Source organism: Leucoraja erinacea, chromosome 25 (genome assembly GCF_028641065.1).
Source record: "Leucoraja erinacea ecotype New England chromosome 25, Leri_hhj_1, whole genome shotgun sequence".
Classification (NCBI taxonomy): domain Eukaryota; kingdom Metazoa; phylum Chordata; class Chondrichthyes; order Rajiformes; family Rajidae; genus Leucoraja; species Leucoraja erinaceus.
The window spans coordinates 33,109,082-33,124,404 of record NC_073401.1 but is presented as its reverse complement, the minus strand read 5'-3'; the positions used below and the strand labels follow the sequence as shown (position 1 = coordinate 33,124,404).

Genomic DNA, 15,323 nt, shown 5'->3' with positions numbered 1-15,323 from the left:
GACAGGTTGCACAAAATGTGGTGAAGTTATGAAATAAGGTATATCTACCAAATCCTTGTGGTGGGAAACAGAAGATGATCGAACTTAAACCTGCTCCGTGTGAATATCCCTCCCCATCTGATTATTGATTATTGATCTTGACCAGCTAACCCTCTGTGGTTGTTCTCCCTCGCTAAGAACAACAATCATATTTGGCATCACTTTGCATGAAACTATCTAAACCTGGGAGTTTTCTTGATGTCTTTGACTTTGCCACAACTTAGAATACGTTTGCCCGTCCAACCCCAAATGTATCCTTTGAAGCTTCAGAGCTGTGTTGGATTTAAAGCAGTCGTGACGATAAAAATGTACAGAAAAGAAAGGTCCATGTAAATGTCTTGGTGCTGGCGACGTGTTTGTAATTATTCATAGACAATCTTACTATAAATGTGTAATTTAATGTTTATGCAGAACACTCAATTCACAGTGAAACATCTTGCAGTTCAATTTACACAATAATCTCTTTTGAACGCTGATCTTGTGAAGAGCAATAACTTATGTACTAAACATTAAGATATACTGGCAATCATTAATACAGAAAAAAAGTTATAATTGGCTAATGTGCCTTTTACACATGAGAAAAATAACAATAACTTGGATATGTTTATAAATTCTCTTAAACAAAACATAAATGCCACCTCAGTGTTCAAATGGTTTATTGTCTCTACCAGTTTCCTTAATGCACCCACTCTCATTATCTGTCTAGAATCTACTGTAGTTTTGCATTCAATATTCATTTTGTGCTACGGAATGTGATCATCAGACTAACGTGCGCCTCTGGTTCCAACGTGCTAAATCACCTGACAACCTTATACCAAGGATGGGCATGAACGTCAATCTAGATGTTTCCCTTCTGTTGTTTTTCAGTAGTTTAGGGCCTGTCCCACTTACGTGATTTCTTTTTCGGTGACCTGCCGGGGTCCGTGATGCCTGTATGGTCGTGAGTAGTCGCCCAAAGAGTCGTACCTTTTTCTGGTCGCCGCTGGATTTTCAACATTTTGAAAATTTTCGGCCTCCTGCTACGACTATGACCGTAGGTCGCCTAAATAAATTGCGTAAGTGGAACAGGCCCTTTAGTGTTACCTTTTGTGTGCATACGTGTGTTCTGGTGCCTGTACTACATTGTCCTTGTCTTATTGCAGATAGTGGTTACTCATCCAAGCCCATCAACCCACCTACTCCTGCCATGTTTAAGTATCGGCCAGCACTGAGCAGTTCAGGTGCAAACCCCAAAGTTCTCTACCATGCTGCTAGTGAGAAGGTGAGGACATGCAGGACTCTGTGCTAGACAATAATCCTTGGGCGTTGCATTTTGTTGTGGTATTTTTATTTTCTTATAGGTAACGTGGTTAGGATGGAAACAGCTCTGTAGCAAAATACCTATCCTCTAATACAATACTGAAAGAACATATTCATCTGTAAGATTCATCTTCCACAAACTATTGCTTCTGTTATTGAATGACGAATTATTAATTAATTAGATTGCATAGTTTTTCACATCTGATTTTTTAATTGTTATAGCATGTGTGTCGTGTTCAGACCTTAAGTTACTAAGGGAACCAGCTGGAATCATATTCTATAGACAACTACAGATGCTGGTTTACAAAAAAGACCCAAAGTGTTGGAGTAACTCAATGGGTCAGGCAGTCTCTCTGGAGAACATCGATAGGCAACGTTTCGGATCGGGCAAAGAAGGGTCCTGACACAAATATCACTTATCTATGTGTAGGAAGGAACTGCAGATGCTGTTTTATGCCAAAGATAGACACAAAGTGCTGGAGTTACTCAGCGGGTCAGGCAGCATCTGTGGAGAAAAAGGATGGGTGACATTCTGTACCAGGTTCTGACCCAAAACGTCACCCATCGTTTTTCTACAGAGATGCTGCCTGACCTGCTGACCGATCTATGTTGTCCAGAGATGCTGCCTGACCTGCTGAGTTACTTTGTGTGACCGATCTATGTTGTCCAGAGATGAGTGTTTAAAAAGGTTTAGGGTCCGGATATTTTACTATGAGAAAATGTTATTAACTCTGCAGAAGGCTCTCGACACGAGTCGTCACCTATTCCTTTTCTGCAAGGATGGTGTCTGATCTCACTCCAGCTTTTTGTGTCTATCTTCAACTCAAAACTCAGTTTGATAAACATCAATATTCTACACAGTTTTAGTTAAACCTACTACAGTGCTTTGATATTCATTTTAAAGCAAAAATTAGTTCCTCTTATAAAAGGACCCAGGACACCAGCATTGTGAGTGAGGCTGCAGAACTACCAGCTGCTCCACGCTTGCACTCTTCCACTTCAAAGAGGAAAATGGTACAAACTCACCTGCTACTGCCACTGGTTTATTATTGTCAAACTCCAGGACAACAGGTGAAGCAATGGGGAAGATACAGAGTGCAGTTCCACAGCACAAGTCCAATGTCCGCAATGAAGTAGAGATGCATCAGACAGCACCCTAGCTTATGGTCTCAGTTAGTTTACATTTATAGTGTTGGTAAAAGCAAAATCACTTGTTATATTTAACTCAAACAGGATCATATAGAATCAATCAATTGAATTAAAAAAAAATAATGCACTGGCTGTGATAATGGAATGATGAAATGGACTAATATTGATTATGGTCAAATCTCCTATCTCCAAGATTTCCATGCAGGAGGCTCATAAAGAGGCAGCCATCGTGGAGGAATGTAACAGAGCGCATGATTACAGGTCCGAGCCAAATTTAGATCTCCCCGACTACCGGTCACCATCGCTCCACAAGACGTACCAGTCCTCGCCGTTTCAACTCGACTCGCTGTCTGTGAGCTCGCGGTCTCTCAGCCTGAAGTCTGCCCACAGGAGAGGCCTGGACAAGCCCCAGTTACACCCAATGAAGTCCGACTGCTCGCCCCCCAACCAGTACAAGAATATCTTTGGCATGAATTCGTTGTCCAACAGAAATGGGAGCCTGTCGTACGACAGTTTGTTGAATCCGCCCTCGAGCCAGCCGGTGGTGGAGTGCCCGGCACACACTGCCGCCCCGGCCGTGGGCTACCACTCCCCTTATCTCTCAGCCAAAATGTGCCAGATCCGAGGGGCGGATCTGCAGCGCCAGGCGGTGCATGGTTACAGCCCGGTACACCGAGGCCCGTCCCCACAGCACCGGGAGCCGTCACCCGTCCGGTACGACAACCTGTCCAAGCAGATCATGGCTTCCATTCAGGAGCGGAAGGCGATAGAAGAGCGTGGCAAGCTCCGGGTCGCCCCAGAGTCGGTGTTTCTGGACACGGGGGGCTACAACGCGCTGGGCTCCTACAACCTCCAGCAAACAAACACTTTGTCAGAGGACTCGCGGACGGCCACTGGCGCGTGTGGCTCTCGAGATAATCTCACGGCTGCCGCTGCCTGCAGCGCAAGGAGTCCTCTGCTGCGTGCATCTGCCTCCTCTCTCTCCAGCACAATGTCACGGGCGGCAAGGACTTCTACAAGTTCCCTCCACGCAGACATGGCAAACAATAACATGCAGTCCAACCACACTTTGCAGAGCAGATCTGCCGAGACCTCGTACAGGTCTCCAGGACATCAAATCCCACCTTCTTCATTGATTAGATCCCCGACCTACGCAAGCCACAAGCCTCTGTCCTTCGTCACTGCAATGGAAATGTCAGAAGGAGTTCCTCAGCCTCTGATCACTCCACGGTAGGTCCAACTCCACTCTCATCCTTTGTAAAGCTGTGGGAACAAGTTTTACACCGCCTCTATCTTTTATTTTCCTCTGTATTAAGGGTAAATCAGCCTGGCGTTTCTCAACCTGAGTCACCATTGCATTCCTGCTCTGACCTGTATCTGATGTGCAAGGGAAACATAGAAACATAGAAAATAGGTGCAGGAGTAGGCCATTCGGCCCTTCGATCCTGCACCGCCATTCAATATGATCATGGCTGATCATCCAACAGTGTCCTGTACCTGCCTTCTCTCCATACCCCCTGATCCATTTAGCCACAAGGGCCACATCTAACTCCCTCTTAAATATAGCCAATGAACTGGCCTCAACTACTTTCTGTGGCAGAGAATTCCAGAGATTCACCACTCTCTGTGTGAAAAATGTTTTTCTCATCTCGGTCCTAAAAGACTTCCCTCTTATCCTTAAACTGTGACCCCTTGTTCTGGACTTCCCCAACATCGGGAACAATCTTCCTGCATCCAGCCTGTCCAACCCCTTAAGAAGTTTGTAAGTTTCTATAACATCCCTCCTCAATCTTCTAAATTCTAGCGAGTACAAGCCGAGTCTATCCAGTCTTTCTTCATATGAAAGTCCTGCCATCCCAGGAACCAGTCTGGTGAACCATCTAGCGAGTACGCATCACTCCCCAAGCAGCTCTTTGTTTGGAGCATTTCAAGGGACCACGAACCACATTGTCCCACGGACAATCAGCCCAACTTGCCCCATCTACACTAACTCCACCAGGCCGTGTATGGCCTATATCCTGCTCAACCTTTCCTATCCATGTACCTGTCCAAATGTCTTTTTAATCTTGTTATCGTACCTGCCTCAATTACCTCCTCTGGCATCTCGTTCCATAAATCCACCTCCTTCTTAGTGAGAAAGTTACTCCTCAGGTTTCTATTAAATCTTTCCTCTCTCACCTCAGAGGGTGATGGAAGCCAGTTCTCTGGATACTTTCAAGAGAGAGCTAGATAGGGCTCTTAAAGATAGCAGGGTTAAGGGATATGGGGAGAAGGCAGGAACGGGGTACTGATTGGGGATGATCAGCCATGATCACATTGAATGGCGGTGCTGGCTCGAAGGGCCGAATGGCCTACTCCTGCACCTATTGTCTATTGTCTTAAACCAAAGTCCTCTTGTTCTTGATTCCCCTGCTCTGGGTAAAAGACACTGCATCAACCATATCTATTCCATCTTCCCTATCCATTGCACTACTTCATGCCACTTCATCAGAGTGGGTCCCCTGTGGATATTTTAGGCACTACCCCACCATGCCTTCCTCCCTCCCTCCCTTCCTCCTCAGACTGATCCCTGCCCCTTTGAGCTGACGTACCTGACTCTAGGAATCAGTGAGGTTCCTGACGGTGATCTCAATACCAGGTGCCCACAACGTTTCCGATTGCCCCTCTACAGTGCCCAGTCCCAACTCCCGACCCACATCAATATATTCCACCCACTGTCCCCTGCTTTTCCTGGTCTTGGCATTGGTCTTGATGATGCCCATGTGTCTTGGCCTTTCTAATCTCGATACTGGTGACCCCTTGATGCAGAGTACTAGAATTGTTAGGTAATATACACACAAGATGTGAAGATCGGTCCCAACCAGTAACGTCACTTATCCATGTCTTCCAGAGATGCTCAGCGGGACAGACAGCATCTCTGGAGAGAAGGAATGGGTGACATTTCAGGTCGAGATACTTCTTCAGACACTCTCAGTATGAAGAAGTGTCTCAACCCGAAATGTCACCCATTCCTTCTCTCCAGAAATGCTGCCTGTCCCACTGAGTTACTCCAGCATTTTGTGTGTGTCTTTGATGTAAACTAACATTTGCCGTTTCTTTCGACACATCTTCCAAAGATACTCCCTGACCCATAGAACATAGTACAGCACAGGAAAGGGCCCTTTGGCCCACGATGTTTGTGCTGAACAAGATGCCAAGTCAATCTGATCTCATCTGCCTTTGTTGGTCCATTTCCCTCTATTCCTTGCACTTAATCTGCCACGTCCACCACGGCTGGCAATGCGTTCCAGGCCCACATCACACTGTGTAAAACATAATTTGCCCCACACATCTCCATTAAACTTCCCCACTCTCACCTCGTACCTATGCCCTCTCGTATTGGACATTTCCACACTGGGGGAAAAAGGTTCAGACTGACCCATTGAGCCACCCCAGCTCTTTGTGCCTTCATGTTTAAGGTCATGGTATGTTAATGGGACCGAGGCCACAGAGAAGACTTTGGTTTATGACTCAATAAAAATGGGTATTTTTGCCGCTGCACAGTTTATTCTAACCCGAGCAGCATTTTAATTGAGAAGCTGGCCCCATGTGGTTTAGCTCCACGGGCATTATTGTCACATGTACACTGAAGGACAGTGAAAAGCTTTGCTTTGCATACTAACCAAACATACCATGTTTAAATACAATCAAGTCCACCCCCTTCTGTCATTCTGTCAAGGGGTAGACTGGCTCTCCTTTCCCCCCACCCACCAATCTTTGCACATCCCCGATCTTGGGTTTTCCACTTGTCACTTTAATTTCATGCATCTTGTGTTAGGGTTTTAATTTCATGACATGTTTAAGAAGGAACTGCAGATGCTGGAAAAATCGAAGGTGGACAAAAATGCTGGAGAAACTCAGCCGGGGAGGCGGCATCTATGGAGCGAAGGAATAGGTGATGTTTCGGGTCTCGACCCAAAATGTCACCTATTCCTTCGCTCCATAAATGCCACCTCAACGGCTGAGTTTCTCCAGCATTTTTGTCTACCCTTTGTGTTTTATGACTGTTGGCCAACCAATTTCCCTCCTGGGATAAATAAAGTTTCATCGTACCGTCTCCTATGGCAAACACGAGTGCAATAGACAGGGGAAAGTGCAGTACTGAATGAACGAGCCACTGACATGTTCTCTGTTTTTCCAGTGATGAAGTTCAAATGAAGACAGCTCACAACAAGGTAAATGGACAGCCAAGACGATTATCCAGGATGGACGGCCAGCTGAGCTCGTCTTCTCTCTCCCACGGTGCTACAGTCAGTCCCACCAGACAGTCCAACGTAAAAAAGGTGTCGGGTGTGGGCGGGACCACTTACGAGATCTCAGTGTGAACAGCCATCTGCCACGGCAGCTGCACGGTGGGGCCACACTGTGAAGACTCTCGGGCAGCAGCTCTGTGCTCTTGCCCAAACAGCTGCAGCCTTATTTCTCCAGAGGTAGTTAAACGTCATCCGAAAACACGGGGGCCGGCCCACAACAAACGTTCACTTTCTCCCACCCCCCAACCCCCGCTCTGCTGCACAGTAAGGTGACATTTTAGCCCTGGTTTTTATTGAAACCACACTTGTGTACTCGCCCATCCAAGTGAATCTTCTGTAAAAGTCGGGGCAGTCTTGGATTAGAATTAACCTGGAACCCTGCAATGATTTTTATGACAGTGAAGAGTTTCTCTGGCTTGCCATTCAAACTTGATAATAGTTTCACACGTGAAATACCTTTTATTTTGTATTAACCGATGTTGACACAATCGTGTGGCACCAAAACTTGCTAATTCCCTTCCTCCGTCAATGGGAAGTGATACACTTACATCAGCCAAAAGATGTTTTAAATCTGTCTCCCCTAGAATAAGACAACCTTGTATGTGAGTGTGTGTGTGTGTGCGCATCCATGTGTCTAGTGGGGCTTGTATGACGTCCAGATGGGGGTGGAATCCTTCAGGGCACAAGACTCAGAGCTTTACAATACAATACAATACAATACAATACAATACAATACAAGGTTGCTTGTAAAGATAAGTAATACGATTTATTAAAACATTAAAGATTCTTATCGATAATCAGAACTTGGAATTGACAATTTTATATATATCTAGGGGAGGAGTGATCATACCTGCTGGGATCAAGATGAAAGAACCTCACAAACTCTCCTCAGGTATATTTGGTGATTCTGTCTGTAGGTGTGGGAAACCGGGTCATTCTCACACTACCATGGGCAGTCGGACAAGGGTCCTGAATACCTGTGATTCGCCCAACACGCCCACGCTAGCCGCCACGGTGTTAACGTGCAGTTGAGGCGAGGCGAGGCGACTGCAGCTCACGGAAGTCAGTTCAGCTTGTAGTCCCCCTGCATGTCGTGGCCATGCCAGTGCAGGGCTTGAGGGACAGAGTTCCCCACTTCTCCAATCTTGGATGCAATGGTAGCTGGAGATAGGTTGCGCCGTGAAAAGGAAGGAACCAACTAAATCCAGCGGCATTTTATTACCAGGGCAATGTCTGGCCTATTATTTTTTTAGTTGCCATCAAATAACTCGGATGTATGTTTGTCGTGTATCTCCAAACAAAAGTGACAAGTTTATGATGTTTAAGAAGGAAGTGCAGATGGTGGACAAACAATGCTGGAGGAAATCAGAGGGTGAGGCGGCATCTATGTCAGGGGTCGGCAACCTATGGCCCCTGGGCCAAATGCAGCCCTTAACCCGAAATCATCCGGCCCGCAGGCGGATTTTTTTTCCCGTAAGCATCCGGCCAGCCGAGCAGCGAGCTCTGCGCACAGCTACCGGCACGGCCACACATCTTCTGTGAACACGTTTAAGAAAGAACTGCAGATTCTGGAAAAATCGAAGGTCGACAAAAATGCTGGAGAAACTCAGCGGGTGAGACATGCAAGGATTGCATGATGCTGCCTCACCTGCTGAGTTTCTCCAGCATTATTGTCCACCTTCTGTGAACACGTGATTTGATGCCTGCCATCCGAGGAGGGATCCATGTGGCCCGCCATCTGCTCACAGACATGCGTCCCGGCCCCTATGCACAACAAGGTTGCCCACCCCTGATCTATGTAAAGAAGGAATAGGCGACGCTTCGGGACGAGACCCTTCTTCAGACTGATATCGGGGGGGGGGGGGGGGGGGGGGGGGGGGGGGGGGGGGGGCCGCCCCGAAACGTTGCCTATTCCTTCTCTACATAGATGCTGCCTCACCCGCGGAGTTCCCCCAGCGTTTATGATGTTAGTTACTCACACGGACCTTGGTTGACCATCGCTAGAGTGAGCTGTGCTTGCACGCACTTGCTCTGTGGCTGTTCCATATTTTGTTTTCAATCCAGATTATTTTGATCCTCGCTTTCATTCTTTTGACATATTTACTAAAGTAGGTCTGAGGACGAACAAACAAAGGTTTTATCCTGAAATAAAATGCAGTGTGTCCGATTTTATTATGTTAAAGAAAATGCGGTATCTTTTATTCTAGTATGTAATTCCATTAGGATGTGCCCAATACTAGGGAGCCCCTCAGTAGATATCGTGCCGAGTTTCAATAAGATCTCTAAAACCATTATTAACAACCTATTCCCAGTTATCTTGAAGATGAGGATGAAAAGTGATTGTTTACATGTCTACTAGACGCTACGAGTGTCAGCTACTGGGTGCGTTCCATCTTTGAGAGTGCTTTAAAAATGTGAGCATTAAGATCCAGGTCAACGTTCCAGTACTGAGGGAGTGTTACATTGTGAGAAATGCCATTATCAGTGAAACCGATCCTTGTGCTCTTGGATGGATGTCAAAGAGCACACGGTATTATCTTGAAGATGACTAGATAATGTCCTGGAGTACAGTCAATATCCATCTCCCACTCCACATGACCCCATGCATCGATCACCAATGCTACTGGTTACATCACCATCTTTAACGTCACGGTTGCACCTCTGACGCATTTTAATGGCTGCAAAGTGCTTCTGGGCATCATGAAAGAGGTATGACAGGGTCTGTAGGATCAACGTTTGAATTTTAAATCATCATTCAGCCATCAGAGTTTGCTGTTTGGGACCCAGGCATCTACTTTATTTCCCAGGAACTGCAGATGCTTGAATTTTTAGCAGAACACAAAAGTGCTGGAGATACTCAGTGGGTCAGGCAGCATCTGTGGAGGGAATGGACAGGAGACGTTTCAGGTTGTGATCCATCTGATTCGCGACAATTTGAACAGCATCCTTCTTCAGGAGTTTGAAGAAGGGTCCCAATCTGAAATGCCACCTGTCCATTTCCTCCACAGATGCTGCCTGACCCACTAAGTTGCTTCAGTAGGATTAGGTTTAAGTTTATTATTGTCACATGTACTGAGGTACAATGAAAAGTTTTGTTCTGCTATCCAACCTGATCAGATACCATACATAAATACAATCGTCAAACTCGTCCAATCGGTAGAGCAAAGGGGAAGATACAGAGTGCAGAATATAGTTCTCAGCATTGTAGCGCATCAGTTCCAGAGACAAAGTCCAATGTCCGCAATGGGGTAGAAGTGAATCGGACAGTACTCTAGCTTATGGAAGGACCGTTCAGAAGCCTGATAACAGAGGGGAAGAAGCTGTTCTTGAGTCTGGTGGTGCGCGCTTTCAAGCTTTACCTTCTGCCGGATGGGAGAGGGGAGAAGGAGGAATGACCGGGGGGGGGGGGGGGGGGGGGGGGGGGAATGGGTGGGTGGTGGCTGCTTTTCTGAGGAAGCGTGGATGGGATCAACGGTGGGGAGTCTGTTCCGTGTGATGATCTGGGCTACATCTACCACTCTGTGCAAGTTCTTGCGGTGTTGGACAGAGCTGTCCACAAATCAAGCTGTGAACAGTGTGCTTCATGTGATGCATTTGTAGAGGTATGTAAGAGGCATTGGAGACATGCTGAATTTCCTCAGGAAGCGATGTCAACAGGCTTCTAAATACTGCAAATGTTTAGGGTTTAGACAGTCCAGCCAGAAGGCCCGTGCTGCAGAGTGAGCTACATGTCCAGTTCTGGTCTAGTTACACAGATGATCTGACCCTGGAAATGTAGAAAATTCCCCAGGTCCATTCTGTTCACCTAAAGCAGGGCAATACCAATGCCACTCGCTGGCTAATTGGTCCACTTTCAATCATCTGTAAATAGTAGTTGAGTCAGATGGTGATTGCCCACGTATTATTGTTGCCTTGTTCACTGATGCCCAGTCTGAGCTTGACCAGCGACACCCAGCTCTAGACCTCATCACGAACGTGGACCACGCAGCTGAATTCCATGCAGCTTTCTTCCCCTCATCACCGCCATCACTCTGAAGTAGGGTCCCGGCGCGAAACCTCACCTTTCTTTGTTCTCCAGAGATGCTACCTGACCCGCTGAGTTACTCCAGCATTTTGTGTCTTAAGCGCATTCATGTCTTTGAGGAGGACAGATGGTTTGCACATTTGCATTTTCTGCAGATCTGACCCAAATGTCGATTTAGGATTTGAAGTCAAGGTTGTTTGTGCCAGTCCCATCACAAATAGTTGAGCACCGACATCCTGATCGACATTCCTACACAGAGTGCCGTACTGTCGATGATGCCGTCAGACGAAATGTTCAACCAACGTCTGCCATTTTTGGTGCAAGCAATTCCATGACCTTATTTCTTCCCCATGTACCCTGTTTGATATTTATCCCTCAATTGCAACACCACTGCAAGTCGATCTGATTGTTATCACATTTCTACTTGTTGGAGCAAGCAAGTCTACCGCATTTGCAACGATGGCTACACTTCAAAAGTACTTCATTGCCAGTCAAGCCCTTTGGGGACATCCTGAGGTGCTTTCATGCTGCCTGAAGCACTGATCTTACCTGCACAGGTGCTGACCTGTGACAATAAACTAAACTGAACTGAGCCTGCAATCTATCTCCCGTTCCACCTCTTTATTTATCCACAACACAGCTTTGAGTCCCCCCACCCACCCCAATCTGAATTGTTTAAAGAATCCAACGGGAGAAAAAAAAGCATAGACTTTCATAACAAAACTTCATTTCTGGGAATGTGTTCTGTGTGTGTGCTTGTAAATATGTTTGCATGAGTTTATTTAAATGTAAAAATAAAATAGAAAAGTATTTATTTTCACTTGTATTTAAGCACAGAATGGCTACATTTATCTTGTAAATCTTTGATAAGGAAATATCCAGCTGTCAATCCCTCTTACAAATTTGACGTCTTTGTTCTGTGCTGTTATTCCTGTCCCATTAACTGAAATAAATGTTTTCTGTGTTCCATGTATATCATGATTTCTACTGGAATGTAATAGCACACTTTTTTTTCTATGAGAATCAAAAACATGAGTAAAATGAGCGGGTTTTTGTTTTCTTTCTGTTGATATTCAGATTGTTTAACCTAGTCAAATAGTGGACATAGCTTTAACCAATGTTGTCCTGAGAACGACATTCTTACATGTTAACAGTCGCATTTTATTTTTTGTACTTTTTACAAATAGACAAATGGATATTAACGGCAGTTGTTTATGCAGTTCTTCCCCTTTCCCTGCTCGTAAGTTTTGAATGGTGTGATAGTGGATGGTTAGGAAGCCACCAAAGAGCATTGCATTAATGTAGCAGTTTGTAACTGTCAAAGAAAGTATAAGTGGAGAAAAATGAATTGCATCATTTATTTCCTGTAGTAAGTATTCTGTAAAGCTAAGCAATTTGAAATGTACATTTTGGTTGAAGATTGATGCTTGTTAGAGTATTATTATCCACTTACCTGGGCAAATGTTTTTTTACTAGATATAGAAATCCTTTCCATTCTTTGGGAAGATTACAGCCGTGATCCTGGGTCTGCACTGGACTAACTGACCTTGCCGGGCTTGGTTTACAGAGGGATTGGGCCTGACCTTGTCATTTCTGGTCTGTGATAGAGGGGGAAAAAAGACACAAAGTGTTGGAGTAACTCAGCGGGTCAGGCAGCATCTGTGGAGGACATGGATAGGTGACGTTTCAGGTCAGACACTGAATGGGTCAGGAACCTTCTTATGTTCACCTATCGATGTTTTCCAGAAATGCTGCCTGATGTGCTGAGTTACTCCAGCACTTTGTGTCTTTTTTTTGTAAACCAGCACCTGCAGTTCCTTGCGTTCACCATTCGATGATCCCTGTTTGAAATGGGTAGCCTCTGAAGTCAGGATCGAGTCACTTGTGAACACTTATCCTAACCATGCAGTCCATGTACATGTCGAACGCATGCTGATCAAGGTGGGGTGTGGTAAAGGACTCGGGCATCTGCTAGTAGAACAGTGCTGTACAGGAACAGTCCCTTCGGCCCACAATGCCACTGCTGAACATGATGCTAAAACCAACCCTTGTCTACCTGCACATAATTCATATCCCTCTATTCCCTGCATGTTTAGCTTTAGATTATTATTGTCACGTGTACCGATGTACAGTGAAAAGCTTTGCTTGGCATGCTCTCTGATCAGATTATATAATACTACAAATAAATACAATCACGTCAAACTCAAGTCCAATAGGTAGAGCAAAGGGTAAGATGGAGTGCAGAATATATTCCTCAGCATCGTAGCGCATCAGTTCCAGAGACAAAGTCCTATCTAAAAGCCACTTGAACACCTCTATTGTATCTGCCTCAACCACCATCCCTGGCAGCACATTGCAGGCATCCACTGTGTAAAAAAAACCATATTCAAACTTTGCCCCTCTCACCTTAATGATGTGATCTACCTTCTCCAAGAGCTGCTTGTGTCATTTCAGGACTAGAGTCGGGAAAATCAAAGCAAGAAGTTCAAAGAAAACTCATTAGGCATGATCAGAGGGAAAAGTTTGAACTGATGATTAAGTGGATAATAATAATAATAATAATAATAATAATATGGTTCCAAGCCTTGCTCTGTAATTCCATGTTGATGTTACACTTCAAACACAGATGAAAACAGCTGGTTGTTCCAATCAGCCCAGGACCCCTTCCTCATCCACATGCTTGTTGTATTCAGCAGTAATATTAAAGTCTTGTTTTATTGTAGAAGCCATTACAAAGGACAAGTCTATAAAATCTTTATATTTTCAGAACTTGCTTTTAAATAAATTTAACAGAAACCCAAAACATTTCAAATGACTTTTTCAAAACAACTATCTTTTATGGTCGGGTCTCTCGCACACAACTTGAACATCGATGATGAAATGCGTGTGGGATTATTCCAAACACATGGTTTTTCTGAAGATCAGATTCTGTGATAGGAGCAGAATTAGGCCATTTAGCCCATCAGGTCTACGCCATTCAATCATGGCTGATCTATCTTTCCTTCTCAACTCCATTCTCCTGCCTTCTGCCAATGCTTTGTCTTTCTCTACCCCCTGGTGTATTCTTGTCAAACTCTTCTTGGTTCTACAATTTTCTAAGCTTGAGACTTTCTAGTCTACCACTAAGTTTCCTGTTTGGCAATTAGTTGTATCAAGTGTAAATGATTGGGTTTAAGTTTATTATTGTCACGTGTAACGCAGTCCAGTGAAAATGGTTGTTTTGCATGCTTTCTCATCAAATCAGACAACACAAAAATCAAGGTATACTCAAGTACAATAGGGAGGGTAGAGTGCAGAATATAGTTCTCAGCCATGCAGCGCAACAGTTCCGGAAACAAAGTCCAATATCCTCAATGGGGTAGAGGTGAATCGGACAGTACCCGAGCTTATGAAAGGATCATTCAGAAGCCTGATAATGGAGGGGAAGAAGCTGCTCTGAAGACTGGCGGTGTATGCTTTCAAGCTTCTGTACCGTCTGCCTGCATCCTCAAAAGGTGTGCATCGTCCAAAACAGAAGATGGCAACTTCTTTCATCCTGCCTTTTAGTTCCTTCTCTGTTAGCACAAAACTGACTTTGTATTCCAATCAAGTGCAAATTTTTGTTGTGACAAAGTGCAGACTAGGCGACCGTCTTAAGTAACACTTTGCACTCTGTCTGCCCAACTTTGCAGGATCTCGTGGTTACTAACCGTTTAAACTCCCCTTGCCATTCCCACAATGACTTTTCTGTCCTGGGCCTCCCCTGAAGCCTGGGTGAGGCCTCAGGCACACTGAAGGAACAACACCTCATATTCTAAAAGATGTGAACATTGAATTCTCCAATTTCAGCTAAAACCCCTTCCTCATTTTCCTGCCCCCTCTCCACTCAGGTACACACAGTTGTCACACTATCTCCCATCACCCTAGTCACCCAGCTCCTTTCCACTCTCGTACACCCATCTCCTACCCCCAAGTCCCCTGTTTTCCTTTAAACACCCCCCCCTCCCCGACTTTACATTTCATTCCTCCACTTCCTTCCTTATCTGACGCCCATTTGTCTCTATTTCACCTCCAGCTTTTGTCTTTATCACCACGCATCTGACAATCGCCCCCTACTCGCCTTCACCCACCTATCACTTTCCAAGCATAGGCACATAATGCTTATTACATAGAATAGAATAGTTTCTTTATTGTCATTGTAACATGGGCCATGTACAACGAAATTTAAAATGTCCGCCAGTCAGTGCAGCATTCAAACATTTCTAAAGCTAACGAAACATCCACGGTAAAATAATAAAGATAAGCAATAAATAAAAAACACAGACTTTCCATCCTTCCGATTTCACCGTTACCACAGTCCCTTAGTCTGTATCGCCCCTGCGTTCCTTGGCGGAACATTTAGTGCTTTTATCAGTGGGGTAAAAAAACTGTGTAGTCTATTTGTCCTTGTCCTTGTGGATCTGTCCGTCTGCCTGACGGCAACAGTTCAAACGGGAGTGTCCGGGGTGGGAGATGTCCATTATATTCTGGGGAGCGGGAAC

At 45.1% G+C, this 15,323-nt stretch overlaps 1 protein-coding gene across 2 annotated transcripts in view; it reads left to right on the top strand.

Moving 5' to 3' along the window:
- The window catches only part of zdhhc8b (zinc finger DHHC-type palmitoyltransferase 8b), a 150,079-nt gene extending 143,023 nt beyond the window's left edge, over positions 1 to 7,056 (top strand). For both annotated transcript variants that reach the window (XM_055655534.1, XM_055655535.1), the window contains exons 9-11: positions 1,182 to 1,300; positions 2,681 to 3,717; positions 6,668 to 7,056. In XM_055655534.1, the coding sequence (XP_055511509.1) occupies positions 1,182 to 1,300; positions 2,681 to 3,717; positions 6,668 to 6,851 (1,340 nt within the window). In that variant the 3' untranslated portion in view covers positions 6,852 to 7,056. The remainder of the gene's footprint in view (positions 1 to 1,181; positions 1,301 to 2,680; positions 3,718 to 6,667) is intronic.
- The last annotated feature ends 8,267 nt before the right edge of the window (positions 7,057 to 15,323 follow it).